The 22,351-nt window shown below is 35.7% G+C and overlaps 1 protein-coding gene and 1 long non-coding RNA gene across 6 annotated transcripts in view; one reads left to right on the forward strand and one right to left on the reverse strand.

Annotated features, from left to right (window-relative positions):
• LOC138185893 (pikachurin) overlaps positions 1-22,351 on the reverse strand; it is a 288,876-nt gene that overhangs the window by 167,763 nt on the left and 98,762 nt on the right. For all 5 annotated transcript variants that reach the window (XM_069125218.1, XM_069125222.1, XM_069125221.1 and 2 more), the window contains exons 4-5: positions 11,256-11,500; positions 7,666-7,948 (exon numbers count right to left, since the gene is read on the reverse strand). In XM_069125218.1, coding sequence (XP_068981319.1) covers positions 7,666-7,948; positions 11,256-11,500 — 528 coding nt within the window. The remainder of the gene's footprint in view (positions 1-7,665; positions 7,949-11,255; positions 11,501-22,351) is intronic.
• The window catches only part of LOC138185912 (uncharacterized), a 184,003-nt gene that overhangs the window by 79,390 nt on the left and 82,262 nt on the right, over positions 1-22,351 (forward strand). Inside the window, exon 2 of the long non-coding RNA XR_011174746.1 lies at positions 17,822-17,916. This is a non-coding gene — a long non-coding RNA (uncharacterized LOC138185912). The remainder of the gene's footprint in view (positions 1-17,821; positions 17,917-22,351) is intronic.

Here is a 22,351-nt window from a genome sequence, read left to right on the forward strand (position 1 = left end):
AAACAATAATTTTAGTTAGATCGGTTTTAATTTTTCCGAGATATACCAGGTATGTGAATATGAAACCGGAATTTTTGTATAGAAAATACACGTTTATTGCATAAAAGTGATTAAAAATATTTTATTCGAAGTATTGCCCATCGCTAGCTATACATTTTTCCCACCTGTCTGGCAATTGGTGGATGCCACGCCAAAAAAACTGTCGCTCTTTTGAGGCAAACCAGTCATCGAGCCATTTTCGTACATTTTCGTAAGAAGTGAAGTGCTGGTCAGAAAGTGCGTGTCCCATCGATGCAAATAAATAGTAATCGGACGGAGCCAAGTCTGGTGAGTAAGCCGCGTGCGAAAGTATTTCCCAACTGAACGCTTCGATCGTTTCCTTGACCGGTTTTGCTGTATGTGATGGTGCATTATCATGAAGCAAAATTACTTTGTATTGCCTTTTTTGATATTCTGGTCGATTTTCACGCAAAGCTTGATTCAAATCGATCATTTGTTGTCGGTAGCGCTCAGTATTAACGGTTTCGCCAGGTTTTAATAGCTCAATTCGCTGTCTTGAAACTTTTTCGGTGGTCTTCCACGTTCTTCGTTCCTCACGTCAAAATTGCCACTTCTGAATTTTTTAAACCACTCAAAGCACTATGATTTACCAAGAGCATGCTCACCGTAAGCTTCGACAAGCATTCGATGCGATTCTGCAGCAGTTTTCTTCAAATAGTAACAGAAAATCAATGCTGTCCGCAAATCGTAGTTTCTAGGCACAAAATTTGACATGTTCAACGCTATTACAAACTATGCTGTTGCATGAAACTTATATTGTTCTGAGTCGAAAATATTTGTGAGATGTCAACAAAGACTTTTGGCATCAATGACGCAGTTTAGTGATAACTACATTATCAGCTAGGGCCATCTATAGGCAAATTCCGGTTTCATACTTACAGACCTGGTAGATAAAATCTATTTTTAACAATAGCAAAATGAGATATGGAGAAAATTATTATGTCCAAGAGATTAACAATTCAAGTAACGAGTTAGCTCATGTTCCTTGGTTAACGGATTAAAAATTACATCCGATACGATACAAGAAGTAGTATAAAGCAAAAAGCATATCCCTTGGAAAGTCTACAAATTCGACCGAAAGAACCAGTTCCTATGAACAATAGCAAACAATCGTTCAACGAACAAATTTCCCATCGTCAAGCTGCTCTGTTCCAAACAACATTTATCTCTCCCATCAATAAAACATTGTTCTTCCCATCCGCGGTCCACCCCCTTTTACGTTCAACAATTCTAAAATTGAAAAACTTAACCCAGTAGCAGAGGCTATCGACAGTTGGCGACGTAAATTACAGTTTCAAGCTGTCAGTTACGAAGTTTCAGAAACCAGAATCGATCTGTTCGACGTGGTTTGATTAATATCTAGCCGTGGAATCGGATGGTCGAGGCCGCGAATTCGTGAAACCGGATAGCGATAAAGGCCAAATCATGGAAGCTGCCGCTTTCACGTAATCCCCGAAGGAACGACGACCTGTCGTCGCTCGACTATTCGCGATCCAAACGTCTCATGCATCAAGCTTACGCCAGCTCGTGTACAGTGGAAAGCTGTTTCGTCAACCAAGACGCTGAGCCTCTGTTAATTTCGAGATATCGTGTTTTAAGGCGAACGATACAATTCGTTCTGGGATTATGCACGAGACGATATCTGCCTCGTGGTACAGCGTGATTCGCTGATGTTTCGGTTATAATGCTGCGTGACCCTTGATGTGTCTGTCAGGTCGTTATGACTTTGCTGTTGTTGGTAAGACGACGATATGCTGTGATTGATAGGGACTGCACTGTGTATGGAGAAATTAGATGCATCAAAGAGGTTGGTTAAAAAGTTATTTGAAATAATGATTTCTAAATATATATTTCAAATAATGTCAGTTATTACATGATATATAATGTATTTTAGGTGATGTTATGTTCTTTATTTTATCCATCAGAGAAATTTAAAGATAAGTGTGAGAATAATAAATGGAAAACAGATTACTGGAGGAAATAATAATGATTATTTGTTAAATGAAAATTAGTTTTTGAAATAGCATTTTAAAAAGGCATTGAACGTTAATTGAAAGAAACAAATAAACCAAAAAATAATAAATAATTTATTTGATAAAATGAAATGAATCGTTTAATTTCAAATGTCTGTAATTAATTGTAAATGAAAATCACGCAAGTGATAATAAAATGATAGATATCCTTTAATTTGGTACTTCGTATGATCAAGAAAGTAACTGATATATAAAATGCTAACTATATTCATAAAGTTCTATTAAAACCGTACATACAATTTAAAAATTATACCAAATATTGCGATTTTATTAAAAATAAAAGATGTCCCATGATTTTTGTGCAACAATCTACACATATATCGTAAATTTTGATACTCCAATAACGATATGTTTTTCACTAGAACTCGACATTAAAATTAATCGTCTCAAAATTTAAATCGATTCGAATGAAATCAAACTGGAGTAAAGAAAAGCGAAACAATTCGAGCGCAGCAACTGGAAGCTTCTGTGACACTAGCTATAGAGATAGATTTTTAGTAAATTCCATTTTATCCAGCTAGATTTTCGACAGCAATATCTATAACAAAGCGTTATAGATTTACGAGAAGATTTAAATTCCAATGAAAACTATATTTTTATTCCGATGTTGCATATGTTTCTGTCCTCGTATACTCATCGAACAGCGATAAAGTGGGAGAACCTATTAGAACAACTTGGTTTGATTTTCTAAACTAAAGTCAGGCTGTGGAAGTTCAACTAATGTTTGTCAAATATTTGCCTGACGGGTTGTATAGTCGTTGCAATAGTTTAGCGCAAATAAATTGTAGTTTCATTAAATCCTGTACTAACTCTATCAGCCTGGGGCTCCAACGAATTTTGCCACGAGCAATTTTAGGATCGCCAAGGGATCCGAATGGCCTTGTTCCGTGATTTCGAACCTCTAGGTAAACGTGAGCTAGCTCGATGCTCGAAATAAGCCAATAAAGGCCAATAAACTCAGTTCCACTCGTTAATATTAGCTGACGCTGATTGGAACCAAATGATTCATCGTATATGTACAAGTACTTCTTTGGGAAATTTATCAGTTACGTCAACTTTTCTTAATTATAGGAAAATGTGATTTTATGTATTTAGTACTGTTATTGAAATATCGATTTTATATTTAGTAAGAGAATAAATTAGCTACTTTGAAAATAGAGAGAATTGTGGAAGAGTTTATATAGTGTAGGGAGTTGGCTTAATGGATAAAAAAAAACGAGTCAAAAAGAACGAGACTAAAACCGATCATCAACGAACGGTTCGATGGTGAGAATGTTAAGATTGTCGGCGCTCGGCCCGCCGCGAACACCGATGACTGAAACGGGTTCTCCATAGAGGTTACACGTTTTATCGCCTACAATGGAATTATTGCAGTTTCACGAAATTGTTTTTTAAACACTCGATGGTAGTTACTTTATTTTTTGTTCGAGCAACCGGAGTCTAAAGAAAAATTTTCGCAACAATTTTTACTAATTGGCTTTTGTTAATTATTCAGTTTTATTAAACTACCCATCATCATAAAATCAAAACATAAAAATTCGCAATAAATCTTCCATGTATTTCAGCACGATCAATGACAAACTTTTCCCAATTACCGTTGCCAGACTATCTTCAAATTTGCAATGTTACGAAAAATTCTAGCAAAGTAGAATACGCACTTGTCTTACGTACAAAATCAACAAACAAAAATCATCAACAAATCAAGAAACGATCGTAGATCGCAAAAATCAGCAAAGGCATTGAATCAATATGAACGACACGAGAACGCACAAATCTTCGTGTCTCCACGATAGCGGTTAGTTCGTCAGCTTATTGATCGTCATTGCTGAGAAATTCTTCCCCTGACGTTTCTACAAAATAGTTAAATAAATCTCGTTCGACGTGGTTCACCGTGACCATCAACAAGACTATTCGTTTACGCCATGCATCCGAATATTCTTTTTTCCTCCTCTCTGTCTCTCCGTCCTACTTCCTTAATCGTTCAAAAAATATTAGGAAAACTAAGTACACCGATAGATACTGGATCGTGGTGTTTATTTATTTATTCGAGTAATAGAGGAAAACAGGAATTGGAGGATTCGAGGGATCGTCTGCTTATGTTCGCGGTGGGTTTTAGGTCAGAGGGAATGGCAAGAATTCGCTCTACCTTCTGGTCGATTATCGTGCTTTCAAGCTTCATCCGGCTTTTCGTTCGACTTCGCCGATACGTTCCCCGGCGGTTATCTCGCAGTTTTGCGATAAACGCCGCGGAAAATAAATAAATGATAAGCAAACTAGAATTCACCGGCTCGTGGGAAATTCAACCACCGATTCGTTTCACTTCTGTGCCCGATAAATTGTTCACCAGCTATTATGCCAGGCATCTCCGAATTCTGACGAATTGAGACTAGATCTGTTAAATTAAAGCTTTTGATTTTTTTTATTTGTATTTGTAGCCCGGTAGTTTAACGAGATTTGGTTTGAACAGAACTGATAGAGGAAATTGGTGTACGTATAACATTCGTATTTATGCAGGGAATTTTGCTCTAAAAAGATATTTATAGAATTGATGGAGCTTATTAGTGTCCTGTGAAATATTTTTAACTGTTTATATATTTAACATTTTTATCGAAATCTTAATCTTTCGTTTCTTTCCTCCTCTTCCTTTTTTCTTTTTTTTTTTATTTCTAGCGGAGGTCATTTGCCCGAAGCATTTGTCCCGAATTTGATCAACTTGAATAACTATGCTATATCTAGTATCTTTTTTCTCCATGCGTCCAGAAATTTTCCATGGGAATGTATAATTTATATGTTACGATCTACAATTTCATTCCCGAATCTACGTTTCCCTTTATTTGTATCATTCTGCTGTAAAATAAAAGTGTATATTGTAGTATAGAATAACGATATTCGATGAAATAAAACTGTTTATCACCGCATCGATACGATGGTAGAACGCAACCGAAGGTATACTCACAGACCTTTCACCGGAACCGCGCTAACAAAAATGTCGTATCGTGGGAAACAAAAATGCTTGCTGTGGTATCAGCATTTCCCGTGAAACAAAGGTCATCGATCATCGATGGTGCAGAAATGTCTCAACAATAAAATGAAAACGGTTTTAACAATTTCATCTTGCGCATTTTATAAACTGAACCAATTAAATAATACTACATTCGACTATATTCGTAAATTTCACCGAATAATTATCATTAAAAAGCACTCTACTCAATTACACTATCTCATTATCCAGTATCATTACATTATCCAATTTCTACTAACCTCTAATAATTTTGACGAGACCCTCAACGATTTAATACACATCGTCACATTCTATTCTGTTATCTTCATCAAGGGGTTAAAGTTAAAATAAAAAATTCGATAAAAACATCCGCAAACCCTTATGATGTAACCTTCAATGAAACATCGCGCAATTCTAAAGCGGGTGAAATTTCAAATTTCCAGAGGATGTGCGACGCGCTCATTTGGAAAATCGTTTTTAACGATCATTTCACAGCACGGCAGGACACGTTAGAACAAAGTTAAACGTCGAGCGCATATAATTGCGTTAGCATGGTGAAACTCTAATTGCACGATGGTCTCGCGTTGAATTGAATTGTGTCACCCGCTGCAGTTGAGCGATACCGTGGAGTAATGGTTCTAAGATCAAAGTGTTGTAACCCGGACGAACCCTAGTGGCCTGGTGAACAGAATTTGCAATTCGCAGACGCGTGTGTTGGCGCAAAATCACGTGGCACCATACCGCAAACTAGAGCGGCAACATGGTTCCCTATTCTGATGAGTTGTCTTCTAAATCTGTCTGTGTGCCAATCAACGGCTTCTTAACGCTTCGCTTATTCGCGAAATTGAAGCAATTTTTGTGAGCAATGGACAATTATGACGTTAACATAATTTTATTGAAGGTTATCTTTAATTTTATATCTTTATTATAACAGCCCCTAGATATTAAACGAGGACCATATGCAGAAATTTCAATTTCCTAATTGCAACATGTCAGAATACACATACTTATTGAGATACGTATAATTTTGTATGCTAGACTAGATTGGCCGCGTAGTAGTGACACACGTATGTGAATATGAGTATGTGGAAGTATGTGTGTGCGCGGCGTCTCGAAAAACAGATGAATGTAACTGTTCCGTTAGCAGTGTGGTATGGAAGATGGTGAGACAAAGAGAGTGCTGAGACGTGTGCAAATGTATATCGACGAAGATCCTGAGAATCGTTTATTAAATAAATCTAAAACTATTTTAATATGAATTCTAAGTATAACCTTAGCGTTCCTTCACTTTTATTTCGGCAATTAAGATCCACAATTCTAATAACAATACTATATTAGACAAATGGCAGATTATCCTTTGTTATTACTGTATCATTATTTTTAGATATGTAGATATTTCTATAGATATAATTATGACTAAATACATAGACAACAGATTATGCAATAATTATACGTAGAAATTATTATTTAGTTAATTCATTACTTAATCATATAGAAGAATATCCTTTAAAATGCTATGAAAATCTTTTAGTCAAATATAAAGTACCGTCCAAATGTGACTTTCATATGGCAAATATAATCCTTTCTTATCTAAAAATCGTTATAGACTGCCACGATTTTGTTACAATAGATTGGTCTACTTGCAGAAGTAAGAATGATTGATTTTTTCTGTCGTTTAAATTCTGTATAGTAGAATAGCACCGCATGCTACAGTATCCGTTCCAGTATTCTGAACTTCGAACCCCTTTTCAACCCTACCGAAAGGTCCAGTTGGATAATTAAATGTGCTTCCCTGTGAAATCCCCAGGCGATCGATTTCTCGAGTGTCACACGCTGATGAATTCTCGCTCAAGTCGAGCACTGGCTCTCGTCCAAGAGCCCTATGCACTCTCGATGTCAACGAACTTCTCCACGAGATACTTTCGACCCCGTATTCGATCATACGTATATAGTATCAAATAGTGAAACACACAAGGGAGAACGCGAACCATGCTTGTAAAAACAGTGGCGACGAAAGGTATCTGTACAAACCTTTATCTTTCAGTGAAACATTTTTTAATTAGGTTTTACGTATTATTTCCATAATTTTCGCAAAAATTGTAAAATTTTTGAAAGTACTACCAAATAATATGAAATTTATTACAGTTGGATTTAATTAACCAGTATGTACAATAGCGGACAATGCAAAATTGAGATATAAATGGTAGGAAAAATAGCATAATTTTACAAAACAGAATAATATTTGGCAAGAGCGGCGAATAAATGTAATATATATTTCGAAATAAATGAATCAGCAACATGATGAAAGATAGCTGATACAGCAGTTGCTAATACATGCATATACACAAACAAGTTCTTTCAAATAGCAACTGTGCAATTTTAAACTTTGCTATACTTGAACTCCTTAAACTCTAGTAACTTTAGACTTTCTTTTTCCTATTATACTATAAGTACAATAATAAATGCAATAATATACGTAAATGTATATAATATACGTAGAGGTACAAATATTTTTTGTAACCACCATATATTAGACGTACGCTTGTATTCAAATTGAAAAATATCACTCACCGAGTTGACATCGATCTCCACCTCTGCCAAGGGGGCATTGACACCGTTGCCTGAACGATCCTTGCTTCCGTCTCGGTGCCACGTCGTTTCCTTCGAGATCCATGGCCATCGAGGCATCGTCGTCTGCGTCGTCTGCGTCATCGTCGTCGATTAGGTCGACGTCGTCCCCGTGGTTCTGCTCGATATAGCAGTTTCCGGCTGGGCCACAATCTAGTGAACATGCTGGTTCCGTGCTCACTATACTCTCCATCGTGGATGGTAGCTTCTGTTCCAAATTCGGACCCTGAATAGACAATGAATTGTTCCTCGATAAATTAACATGCATCTATATTTGATTTAGATTTGTAAGAAATTATTTTAATCATTTTCTTTTCTCGGGTAGAATAGCTTTGCGAGACATTGATGAAATATCGGTATTTTTATCGATTAACCTGAATGGAAGCGGAGAGAAAGATAATAGCTTTTGCTTTTAATGTAGATTTCCATTAGGCTAAGTAAAAAAGAGAATCGTCTGGTATTATCCTATTTATATTTGAAAAAAAGTAAAGAAAGGAGTCGTTTTCTAAATGTTAACTTTACAGCAATGTAGGAAAGAAGGTGATTTTTCTATGATCTCAAATGTAACTTTGGAAATACATATGTAGAGAAGTGGCTTGTCTTCTTCGTTTCGGTAATAAATTTGAAGGAAAATGGAGAATTATTAAAACGAGTGAATAAATGTAAAAAATTTCGAAGAAAGTAATATGGTGATTTTATATAAATAAATAAGAGCAGAGATATAACGAAGAAAATTATCCTTCGCCTATTAATGTACATATAGGATTGGAAAGAAGTAAAGGCAGACATAATCTTTTGGTGTTAACATAGCTTTGAATATAAGTAAAGGTTCTTCTTTGCTCGTTCTTTTGATGCTAACGTAGATTTGAAAGGAAGTAGAGGAAGAGAATTGATTCTTTAATGTTAGCGTAGATTTGGAGGGAAACAGAAATGATTCGAGATGGCACAAACGAAACAGAGATGGTGCACGGAGAACCTGTTGCACGCGTCGCGACATTTTTAGCCGGAAGACCTGGTGAACGAGGCCGGAGGAAGTCCGGGTTGTGTGGAAATGAGTGGGGCTTTTTAAAACAGCCGTGTTTCCACTCTTCTTTCTCTATTTTTCATAGGGAAATGAGATTAGGCGCGGATAAGAAGTGTAGTTTTCAGAGTCTTTGAAATTTTATTGAGGATTAATTGAAATGAGGGGAGGGAAGCCTTATGAAACGCGTTTTAGCTCTCTCTACCTTTCGAAAAGTCGTGTTATATTTTAACTTCCTATTTCTCTTTGAATTTCCCTATGATTAACATTGCTATCGACTGTTTGCGATGCACAGAAAAGTAAAGCTTATGGAATGTCTTACTCTGCTTTAACGATGTATTATCTAACTTTAAATAAATAAAACTTCCAAATGGCAATCGCGAACGATAAATAATCAATAAGTTCATAACTTCATTCAAATACACCTTATAGTTTTTGACATTTCAGGTGCTGTAATTGAAAATAATTCATCGGGCGTTCCAATTTCGCGAGCGAGAAAACCTAATCTATGTTTGGCGTAATGTCAATATTCCAGTAGAGAAGTTTTCCTGGTATATAACTTTGTATCTGTTTAGAACCTGAGAATATTCGTCTTATTAAGCTTCTATTAACTATACAAAATAATGGAATATAAGAACACTGTCCTCAAATAAAATTCGTATATCTGATGTGAACAAGTCTGCATATATACAACGGTTATAGAAAGCATTCATACACGTCCTTATTTTCCAACGAAGCATTTTTCTATCTCGTTCTACGTTTGATTTTGAGAGTAATTAGACTTTTGTAGTCATACGGAAGTATACTACTACATAATACTGTAGGATCTTTACTACAATTAGTTTATTAACAATTAATGGATTAAACAGATGTTGGTTAAATAGAAAACAATAGTTATTTAACATGAACTAATCACAATAATGTATTATAATTAAGACAACTAGATAGTTAATCTGCTACTTTCGTCACCACGGATCCAACGCTCTCTCGACTACGCTAGCAATACTCCCTCGACAACACAATTCGCACTCTCTGACTTCTCAACTCACACTGACTGTTAATTCGTCTTTGTCCCTTATCAACCCCTTGTCTTTTTTCTTAGCCCCAACACGCACATGTTCCGCAACCGCTTGTTTATAATTCGCCCGATATCTCTTAGACCTTTCGTCCACGATACTACAATACGAAATTCAATATACCTGAATGTAATTAATTACCATGCACATGCTATAATAAATAATATAAATATTGTAATTAATACATATAAATTATATAAATATAATAATAAATGATGTATCAATGCTTGTTACGGCCAGTGTATATCGAATATTACAATCAAAATTTCCATGACAAGTAACAACCAGTGGATAGGGTTTTTAATAACTCAAAGGTTCAAGTGGATCGCAAAAAAACCAACGAGAATGGATACATACGGATTCGTTTCGCTATTATAGTGCTGAACTCCAGACTGCAGCTATATATGTACATCCAGCGAATAGCTGCACCAATTTTCCAATTATCCTGATTACTTTTGAACCGCGCGATATTCTACGTTTACGTGTTAGAGTTAATAATAAAATAATAAAGATAGAAAGAAAAAAATAAAAAATACGGAAAAAAGAGAAAAACACACGGAATGAATACGACGAACCGATGAGGAATGATAATAAACAACGGATCGCAAAATTGCGTTCGAACGCTTCCGGACAAATCCCACTCGGATAACTGCGCATCGACGGCTGTTAGATCGATCATTCAGAGTTACAAGGAACGAGATCGCAGCAGAATAAAAAAAAAATAAAAACAAAAAAAGAGGATAAAACAGGATTTGTCATTTCGAGGCGGAAACAATTTTTTCTATCTCGAGACTTATGATTCATAACGCAAAATTAAAAAAATAGAAATTTTATTCGCAAAACTCTATTTGTATAGGGATGTTTGAAAAGTTTGTAGTGAGAGGGAAATATTCAAAGATATTACATGTTTATAAAAAAGTCTTTCTTTCTTCCTGTAAAACAATACACTTTCTATTGATCAGTGCCACAGATTTTTTCTTAATCTTTTTTAAGATGTAAAACTTAAAGTAGCAATTCTTAGGAAGGTTTATGCAAAAATGCGTAATAAATGTACGGAATATAATAAAATACATCGACTGATCAAAAATACCACTTTAACATTTGGAATAACACAATATTTTTAAAAATATATAAAACATGGTTAAATACCATACTGAACTTTTGTGAATATTCTGTGATAGTTAACTGATAAAATCAGGTAGTAAAGCAGATTCTAATACGATAATGTTAATCTGGCCACAGATAATGTTTTGAATCGAATAAGGGATGTTTTTATTAACTTAACAGATAATATAATATCAATATTATTACTTATTAATTAATCGATTTATATCAATCAGTTTGTTGCATAAGCTAATTTATGAATTTCCAAAACAATTTGAAGCTTCATTGTGTTGTACCGTATTATACGCTTCTGAGAAAAGTTTATCGCTAACCTGAGACGTGGCTCGTAGCTCGACTCGATCGAGAGGAGCGCCAGTTTCCTCGCTGATCTTCGTGGAATTTGTAGTTGAATTTTCTGGCGGCGGGTCCAGGTGTATCGTGAATGATGCGCCACGCATGTAAAGGATATCCTCGACAGCATCTTCATCGTCGTCTGTGTCCTTGGTTAATTCGTCGTTCTCGACGTCTTCGACTAATTCACCCAGTTCGCCTGTCGACGGAGACGTCGAATTCAACTCTGGAACGAAATAAATTTCTAAAGAAGACTGTTCTGTTAAACGTAATTTTCTATAAGAAACAATTAATACAATACGTTATACACTGAATGATTTAAGACTGAAAAATTAAAAGATCTCTTAAAATTTCCACCTCGCTATTGCTAACTTCAATTTACGGGGGCCAGATTGAAAAGTTTCCAGAATGACAATGACAATAACAAATATTCCTTTCAAATAGTTGAATTAAATGTCTATAACAATTTCTTTTACATACATCGTAAACAATTGTAAAATAATTCCTTACTCTGTCAATCTTTCTTTGGATCTGTGGCGTATTCAGCAGTCTATAAAGGTCAAGAATCTCAACGGACGAGAAACTAAATCGTTAGTAAGGCTGAAGAGAAAGAAGAAAAACTCGCAAGATATTTTGAGATTTGGTCTTTCTCAGGCAAAGAAGCAAATATTTCATTACTTCAATGGTAAATTAACTGTTGTTGATATTAAAGGTTGATTTATACTCTTCTTGATTCGTAAACAACTCTCAACAAACCAATTCGTTCGTAACTTCGACGCTGCGCCGGTGCAAAATGCAAAGTGGCGAACTTCCGGCTTCGACAGCTCACAAGTTCGCGAGCCGACTTCGAATCGCTGTAAACGTTGAATCTTAGCATGTTTGGATGATCAAGTTTTCGTTAATTGCCACGAAACGAGATAGGAAAACTCGCGTAAAACACGATCCGATTCTTATCGAGATACTCATTATAGAAATATAAAAATTTTAACGAATTGGCGACGAAATAAAGTTTTTTCGATGTGGGATAATTAACGTTAATATCGTGCCTTTAATATATACAAACTATTTTTATTAGCACTATAATTATAATATAATATAATAATATTATAATATAATAATATAATAATATAATAATATAATAATATAATAATATAATATAATATAATAATATTATATTATATTACATTATATTATATTATATTATATTATATTATATTATATTATATTATATTATATTATATTATATTATATCATATCATATTGTATTATTATCATTATCAGAATGATGTATTTTAAAATAAGAAAAATCATGGAATATTTGGAAAACTTTGAATTTCTGAAAAAATCGCGGATCGATCATTTGTTGAATCTATCATCTCAGATGTACCTATTATTTTATCGAAAGAATGACTACTAGATAATTCGTGCTGTTCATCCTTCGAATTTTTACAACATTCATTCATTTGCACGCACAATTGGAACGATGAATGAATAACAAATGATACAAAATTAGTTAAAAATTCAATTGAAATTCTAAATAGAGGGAAAATCATTTTCGGAAGCCAACGAAAGCTAATCTAATTAAAAATATCTGGAAAGTTCCTCGCCCTCGAAATTATCACGGGACACGTTAATTCGATATTCAATCAGCCCCTTGTCTCGAAGCAATGATTAAACCGTAGCTTAAATTCAGAATGTCCTCGGCCGTCCTCGAGAACAGGAATTAAAACGACGAGTCGCCATCTTCACCGCAAAATTATTTCACTGAAACCGAACGTTGCAACCGACGACACAGGGCTTATTAAATTTTCAGTGGTCGGATTAACGGCGTGTCTTCCCCTGTTCCGTTCCTTCGGACAAGATCGTATAGCCGTCTATATTGTGCATGATAAATCGAAGGAAAACCAGCTGCCTTGTTTGAAGAGCAAGGAAATGGTTCAAGGACTATCCTGGCCACCGTTTTCAGTGGCCTCGAAGCAGCGGCAATTAAGCACTAATTGCTACAATCGTCCTGTTTCAACATCTCGAAAAGAAGCAATCTAAGGACCACTCTCGACTGCGTCGAAATCGCGGACTATCGTCGATTGGCTCGCGATCGAACCGAGTCGAGTGGTTTGATATAGTATAGTAGAATAGGATAGGAAAGGAATCTAGAGAATTGAAGAAACAGTACATTAATTTCAACTGTAACAATTGAAACTTCCTCTTGGTTGTACATACAAATTCACGATAAATTTTGAGAGGATCGTATTAGTGGCGCGAGTTATTAAAAAATAAAAAAATCTAATCTGATATTTGTCTTGACATTGCTTACAGTACTTGACAGAAAGAATCGTATCGAGCTATTTTAAAGAAGCAAAATGTAAAAGTGTGGTTTAAAACGAAAGAAAATGGTATGGACTATTTATTAAAAAGTAAGGAAAATTAATCCGATTTTGCTGATGAATTTCTCTCGACGTTATCTGCGATATCGTATAGGAAGAATTGTCTGGTGCTATTTTAACAAAACGAGAATGACTCTGATTTTTTATTAAATAAAAATTTGTTGACAATTTCTCGTCAGAACAGGTTTTTGTCAGGTTATTGAAAGTGTATGAATATCATGTAAATTGTTCTCAATTGCAGTGATATGTTAGTGTTTTTCTTTTTTGGACGGAGTTTAAAGTTTCTTTCTTTCTGTTTCAAAAAGAAACTATTCAAGAATTTTCATTTTGCGGCATCAGTATTCAGTTAATAATTATAATTTCATTGAATATATTCGTGGAAATATTAAAATACTCTCGACTATGATATTATGAATAATAAAAAGCAGATATCGATCCGAAACTAAATCTAGATTCGACCCACTTCTTTCAATACTTAAAAAAGATAGGTTGTGTATTGATTAACCTGAAACGATTTTTGGGTTTTGGATTTTTATATTAGATAGCAAGATACACCAGTATATTTGAAGTTCCAGATAAATAGTCCAAATGAATAATGTAAAAAAAGTATTATAAAATAGAAGCTATGAAAATACAAATGTCAATGTGTTTCTGAAAAACTTCTCATCGTTTTCATGTCTAAAGTCAATCCTATATTTTGTGACACCGTGTTTAGATTCCTCATACTTCAAAGTTCCAAACGAAATAATAATTTCAGAGTTTTCAATAAGTTCTGAATAAGTTCTTTCATTTATTTTGGTTTTCGTAGGTGTTCTAATATTTATGAGAGCGATTATACGAAAGAGTCATAAAAGTAAAAATAAAAATTCCAAGTATATTTAGAAGCCAATTTCCTCTGCCTGAGATCTCTCAAAACCATAAATCCAGACTTGTAACATTCCACCCGTATGCCGCAGGAATTTTTAAAACGTGCAGTACTTGATCTTTCAATCAGAGGCACTGACCTCTTTTCCTTTTCCTTTTCCTTTTCCGTGAGCCGTAGAATTTCAGTGATTAATATATGTGTGCGACGAGACGAGAACAGTTGAAAATCACTGATCCAGTCCTTGGAAATTGCAACTTGAATTACATTCCCGTTCATACGTTATCTGACACTTGCTTTTGGACAAAATAATTGCTAAAACGTATACGCGTATCTTTCGCAATATGTAATTTCAACATTTAAAGTAAATGCTAATTGATACTTTATTAATCCTCGTAGATAATACTTTATAACATAATATAGGTTATTTTATAGTATAAAGTCTTGCTTATTGCAATTCCACTCGATATAATAAAACCCCACAATTCCAAAACTAATATGAGCTTTTTGGGCAACAAATAATTCGTATGTATTCGAGTTCGTATAATAGTAGTGCACTGATTCGTGATTGATTTAGTAGTTCACGTTTAAAAGATCGGCTTCAACACGGAAGAATTCATTTAATCGGATGCTCGAATAAATAGAATTTATATAAATGGAGTTTTACTTATAGACGAACGAAATCAATCTAGAAAGTCGTATTCACATTCTGAACCATTTTGTTCAAATTTTTTTTGAAAAACCATTTTGTTTAAAAAATAAATAAGTGTCGGTTGATTTATTAATCCCGGGCGGAAGCGTACCTACTAATGCAATTTGAAGATCCACGTCCACAAGTGCTTCACGATTGGTTTACCAATTCAAAACAGCCAAATACCAATGGCAAACCGTTCCCATCAAACGACTAAAACCATCTCGAATTCGATCTTGATTCGCTCCATAGCGTGGATAAAATGAATTCCAGGGTGCATTCGCAGGCAGCTAGAAAATGACGGACCGTGATTTCTCGATATTTAATGGAAGCCACAGTTTTAATTTCAATAAATATAGCGAGAATCACGGGCGGAACGGCGGCGTAGTGCCCGTTGAATTAATGAGAACGCATCGACACGTTAATTAAAACAAATTGTCATTTTTCAATTTGCAACGGCCGCGTTTATTCTGATAGGAACGAATTTATTTGTTCTATTATCGTCTCCCGGTTTGCTCGATGACCATTTGACGAATAAAAAGGAGAAAGAAGGATAAAAGGACCAAAAAGAGAAAATCATCAAAAAAAGAAAATCAAAGATACGTCGATGAATCGAGTGTGAAACTTTTATCGTCGCGTGCTTTTAATCTGTTTGCTGGTGAACGAGAATCGATTTCACCAGTGCGTTCGATAACTGCACGTGTACTACCCTTTATTGCTGTAATGAAGGGTTCTTCGTAATAATTTCGCGCTCGCAACTTTGCATTGTATAATTGGCACCAGTGAATTATTTTTTTACGATCATTAGACTATGGATGTTTGCGCAAATTCATGCTTTAATGAGTACAATTAAAGAAACAGAAGAATCTAAGCAGAGGTTTGTTTCATCCTGTAAATATTATAACTTATACTATACTTTGGATATCTTATATAATTTTTAGTAGCGCGTGCATTCTGTGCATTTTTGTTTCTCTAAATCTCTTATAAAAGCATAAACATTCAACGACAAAGATTCAAATTTTATATCTTAAATATCATCATATGGAAGAAAATTTAAACGCAACATAAAATTTGTGAATATTATATTCACTATTTGAACTTTAGAACGTTCGCGGGGAGACGCGTAAATTCTCGTTACGATTTGACTAATCGACGCCACGAATCGTTCGATCCCTTATTTCTTTGGGATATTAAAGGTGGGTGATTGAATATAACGCTGCTATTAACAGGTTATTATATATTTGTATGATCCAACAACTTCAATGTAATACAAGATTGCGTATGTGAAGTGACAACTATGAACGCGTACGACCTGAGACTCCTTTCGTGTTGACGACGGTGATGATGTATCTCCTGTCCTGCAAGCTAATGAGATTCGGTTTATGGTGGGACCTTAGGTTTTTTCAGGGTCTGCCTAATGGTGCTTGGGCCTTGACGGTCAGACACTAAAGGACGTCGCACAGACCATTTCACGCGACGTAACACTATTCGCTTTTCCAACTTATTCAGTGCTGTAGATTATTGATATCATCAGGTCTGTATTCATAAATGTGCACGCGCAATACAGTTAAACAATCGTGCATGCTTGCAATGAATGTCAGAGCGACGAGTATCTCTTTAAATATTCCCCTTTTGGATCAATTTTACGTCGTGGAACCGGCTGAAAAAATTTTAACAAAGCGCGCGATGAAATTAATTGCTCGAAAGTTTATCTCGTGTAAAGAGTAAGACTAACAAGCGTCTCATTTCAATCTGCTTGTCCTATTTACGCGAACGTTCGATTCTCAATTCGTTCGATTTTCTTACAAAGAAACGAACGAAGATTTCAGTGAATGACGCGAATGATCTGGACGGAATTAACACGTTCACTACAGATCCGATTTTCATCTCCTACGATGCTATATGCTAATGAAAAAACAAAAAGTCATTATACGATACCTGTCATTATATCGTAAAACTTTAAATACGCGTTTAGTATGTACCAATTATTATGAAATACTTTCTCCGAATTTCTCGTAAATAACTCGTAGATATGTATATCGGGTTCACATTATGATTAGGGTTAGGGGCGTGTAATGAATCTTCATTTGGATTAAACATTGTTGTTATGCAATAGAGAAGATATTTACTAGTACAAATATGATTATTAGTACAAGTGTGGATACTGCAGAATTGACAAGTAACCGCGGTGATTAGATACTAATGACAATGGTCTTAGGGTCGAAAACGAATCCGCGGTCAACGGGATAACAAATGTACTTTCTTCCAAAGTCTAAGTTAGACTCGATTTACTTGTCTACGATACAAGTATTACTAAACTAGCTCTTTGTTAAAACGTAAAATATTCACCGAGGGTAAAGACGCTATGTAACTAATGGGACCTCACGAGAGAATGACTTTCCGTCGCGATGATGCTGTAGAGGCAAACTATGATGGGGTGTCTCTAAGGACACGAGATCATCGGATTCGTAGAGAGATGCCTTCGTTCGGAAGTGAGGGAAATTGACGTTGTTGTTAATTGATCAATTTCCATGTTGGTGGTTGGAGAAGGATGCTAGCCGCCCTTGAGGGAAAGTTGCTACATGGAAGCGTCGTTCGTGAGAAAAATAGATTTCCCCTATTTTCCCGTAGTTGGGACAAAGACTGTTTGTCTGTTTGAAGGACTTTAGTTAACTAAATCTTAAAGATTTTTAACAGGTCCTCAGGTTAGCTGAACATGTACTGTGGAGATGCGTTGACATCTGGCAATCATCTTACCCGAAGAATAGGGTCTACGTGTGGCGAGCCACGGGACAGAAACTGTTGGAATGTTTATTGTCGAGTGCCGCTACAACTATTTCTTTTTAAGGAGAGGTATACAATTACTCTGTACCTCTATTAGGTAAAAACGTTCATCCCGTGATCGCGGCTACGTTCGGCGACTGGTTGTCGCCTCGAGCCCAAGCTCGTTATTACAAATCTCGAACAAATATAATTGGATTGGATGGCAACAATTGCTTAATTAAGGCTATGGTAGAATCTAGATTAAAGTGTTAAGGGGTTTTCGCAAAATTCCAAAGGGAAGGCTTCGGTGTCCTTTCATCTCCGACAGGTATATGCGTCGACTCGAATGCGCGCCGTACGCGGTGAACGTGTTAATCCGTTTAGATGGAAAATTCGCGTAGATATTGTCGGTGAACAACAATGTCGCGTGGAGACAAAGGATAGAAACAGGTTGAGTGTAGAAAGGTAGGCAACTTGGAACAAAGTTCGACAGTAGTTCGAGAACTTCTCGCAAAACGGTGTTATCGACTGCGCGGAATTAAGGATAATTCTCTTTGTCGCGAATTGCCGCCAACGTCGACTACAATTCGGTCCACGGGATGTTCACCGGTATAAGAGCAAGTTCAAGGAGGGTGAAGAGCCACGAATGTCCCACGGTACTTCTCGAGATCGTGAAACTATAGGAAGAGCTCCGTTCGAGTTAAAACTAACGCCATACAATGTATACAAGTTGTATGGGAATCGGTTTTATTGGAAATGGACTCGGAACTTCTGCTAAACGAGCTCGACAAAAATTGGATCCATTTTTATAGCCTTAATGATCGGAACAATAAAGGAAATAACCAAGGTAAGTGAAACTTCACTTCGGAATAAGTTGCTATAAGTTAGAAGTTGAAATTCGATCGTCGAAATGCTAGGTGGAAATTTAATTTTTGAACTTCCCTTGAAATTCTAAGTGTGAACTTGAAGTTCAAAGTGTGCATAGCACCTTGACCCCGCAACCAATGATTTTTGCGTGTGACACTTTAATGATCCCCTTGACCTTCTTTCGTCACGCACACACACATCATTTCCATTCCAATTCAAGTGCTTTCTCAGATATTCATTTACGAACCAAACTAGAATACCAACCAATTGTGAGAGCATAAGACTGTTTCGGAACGTTTAAAGAAATGTTTCAGTTTTTATGAGCTAAGTGCAATTGAAGCGTGCTTATAGAAAACAATGTAAATGCCAAAATTGGAAAATTTCCATTTTCTATTGGAAAATGTCTACATATAAATAACAACACCGCGGTATAGAATTTAAGTGCAATTTCCCTTTCTGAATAGTTATTAATAATGCTAGAAGATAGTGACATTAGAAAAATGTAAGTGCTAATAAACATTAGTTAATCGTTTCTTGGCTTTTGTCTATGCCATCTATCTAAATCAATGCAACGTTGTCTTTACAGCTGAAAAGTGACACATACAGGGTTCTGTAGAGATATACTTTTCTTTTTCATGGATTTGAACTACATTCGTACATAAGTTTTTTTTCTTTCTGAAAAACTCACTTTCTGTGAGTTACAGTGTTTGATACAAACACTCTTTAATTATCAATATCTTGACAAAATTCCGCGATAACAGTAAAAATTAGAGTGAAAACCGAATCCAACAAAGTGACTTACCCCCCCCCCCCGAACTTTAAATAAACTACATCATATTTCACTTTGAAGAGGCTACATCATCGATTTAGCATTTAATGACCTCGTGTATCAAGCTTATGTTACGTTACCTCTTATCTTTTATCATTTGTCTTCATTGTCTTCGTTACAACAATTAAAAAATTCCAAACATCATAATCACTATTTAAAGCACAAATAATCTCATAGAACTAACAGAACACCCACTATCGCGAATCCAATACTCTTGCAAGTGATTATTAGTTATCGTTATCGACTTTCCGAGGAATATTGCAAGCAGAAATTTTCGTCCATGGTCAGACGTACGTAAGGAGAAAGTCTGGTCGCGTCACACATAGGCAAATCCTAACGTAGGAAGTTTAAAAGTTTCTGATCCCAAAGTGGCGGAGCGAGAGAGTTTCGACAATAATCTTCGAGGTACTGAAGAACGCCCAGTTCAGCATATAAGCTGACGCTTATTCGAGCGTACTGCTAATCTGGCGGGTGCATTTAGCCGGCTCGTGAAATTTGCATGAATTTTAACAGCTTTCCAGGAGAGGCGAAAGATGGAATTCTGCGACAGAATGTCTTTCGCGTCCACTTTCATCTCGTCCGTTTTCATTTCTTCGACCTTTCATTTCTGCACGTTTCAACGAGAATCTCGTCTTTTTCCCCTCTGGAATCCGTTTCACTGTTTTTCCTTCCTTTTTCTCTTCGCCTCTCGATCTTCATTGTTCCACGTCCTCTTCGTAACTGTCTTTTCAACATTAATCGTAATCCATAGAAAGTAATCTTAAATTTCCTTTCGAGCACCGTCAGCCACTACCATTCTCTCCCCATTATACCCTGCTTTATTGTATGATTTTCAAGTGAACCTCGCGCGCTGCATTATCTTCTCCCGTGAATGAAACATCGGGCGCTTTTTCGTCGCTTAAATCGCAGATACAGTACCCGCGAAAAGCGTCGTCGTAACGTATCCTTATTTTTCAACGAAGTATTTTTCTATTAAGCTTTCATAGTATAGTATTCATAATATCTTCGTACTATCAAAGTTTTGTAGTCATACGAAAACGATAGGAGAGAAATACCATAAGTCTATTTTCGCTGACTTTTCAACTTTAATCACGAAGTACATTGATATAAAATAGTTGAAAAGTTCGAATGATCTGAGAATTTATACCTATTGAAAAAACTTATGATGTTCTGTAAAAAAATTAATAACGTAGTCTGCATAATTAGTCATTAATATTCTTTTAATATTAAAAGGACGATAAAGACATGTATCTACTTTGAATTTTAAAATTGCTCGTCTACGAGAGACTGAGAGGAGAGATATGACCAACCATGGTTTTCACCTGTGCCTTCATATGAAAGTAATTAATACGAAATTTAATGCAGTTTTGCAGCCGTTGTATAAGGGTCTATTCAATAAATAAGACCAAATGATTATGTATATATGGTAAATATGCTTCACGAATTATATTGCGCAAATATAAACCAAATCTGGTAATTTGACGGAAGTAGTGGCGTTAGCGCGTCGTGAATCAAATTTATTATTATACTAAGCCAACGACGTAATTCCACGATATAGTACTTCGAACAAGAGGCAATGAGCGCGTTGCGTTCGTTGCAAGTGTTCCACCCTCTCCTTCCATCTCTGACATCTTTCTTCAGCACGCCGGCAGGTTTAATCCTTCGAGGCTGATCCGCGCATAACACGCTCGCAAACTTTCGCGAAAGTGCGTCAACGTGCAAGTTGAGTGACGTTTTTCATCACACTTTTAGATTATGGGCGGATCATGCAAGCAGTAAAACTAGCGATAGCAATTTGCGAATTGAATTTCAGGAAGAACAACCGGAAGTTTCTTACGTTATAACAGTTACTCTGTGCTAAATTCTATGTAGTAGTTCGGAAATATAATATTACCTCGTCGTATTATAAACGTATTGTCTCAGGATAAATCCTATCGATAATTATAATTTGTTTTAATAACAAAATTTCTGATCAAAATAGGAAGCAGTTGAAGTTTCCATATAACAACGTTTTCTTTTCAAAATTAAGCTTCAAAACCATAAATGAGCAACATCACGATGAAAACACTTAGAAATTCGTTAAAGTATATTTATTTAAAAAAAAAGAATTAATCTAAAAAGAATTGATCTAAATCGTTAAAAGAATTGATCTAAAACTTTTGCACGATATATAATACGGACGATATCCTTATGACCGAGCACTTCACCTTGGTCTCGATTTCTCTATCTCTTCTGTTTAATCCAGGCAAACGTCGTAAACAATCTCAGGGAATATTGGGTCACGTTCACTCCTAACCTTAGGTGACCATCCACTCCTTTTCGCTCCTAATCTCAAGCACTCAGTGCAAACACTCCTCTTTCGCGTCTCCAACGTTTGAAACTCTGTCACTCGTAATAAACATACACACGAAACTTCCGTCGTTGGAATAATTAGCGAGACCCATACTGGATTAGTGAATTAGAATAAGCAAAACAGATTCGTAAAGAAATAGACAGAGATAAATACAATAAAACAGCTAATGACACTCCAGCTGTATCATTTACTTTGTCCTTCGATATAAGTAAAAAAAGATTCCAGCTTCTAGGGATTATTTTATATTAAGGATTTAGCCTTGAATGCGTCAAAGATTTCACACATCCAAGATACATTTTTGTTGTGTTCATCCCTACGAATCGTTCTT

The sequence above is a fragment of the Bombus flavifrons genome, chromosome 13 (genome assembly GCF_040668555.2).
Source record: "Bombus flavifrons isolate JBK064 chromosome 13, iyBomFlav1_principal, whole genome shotgun sequence".
In the NCBI taxonomy this organism is placed as follows: domain Eukaryota; kingdom Metazoa; phylum Arthropoda; class Insecta; order Hymenoptera; family Apidae; genus Bombus; species Bombus flavifrons.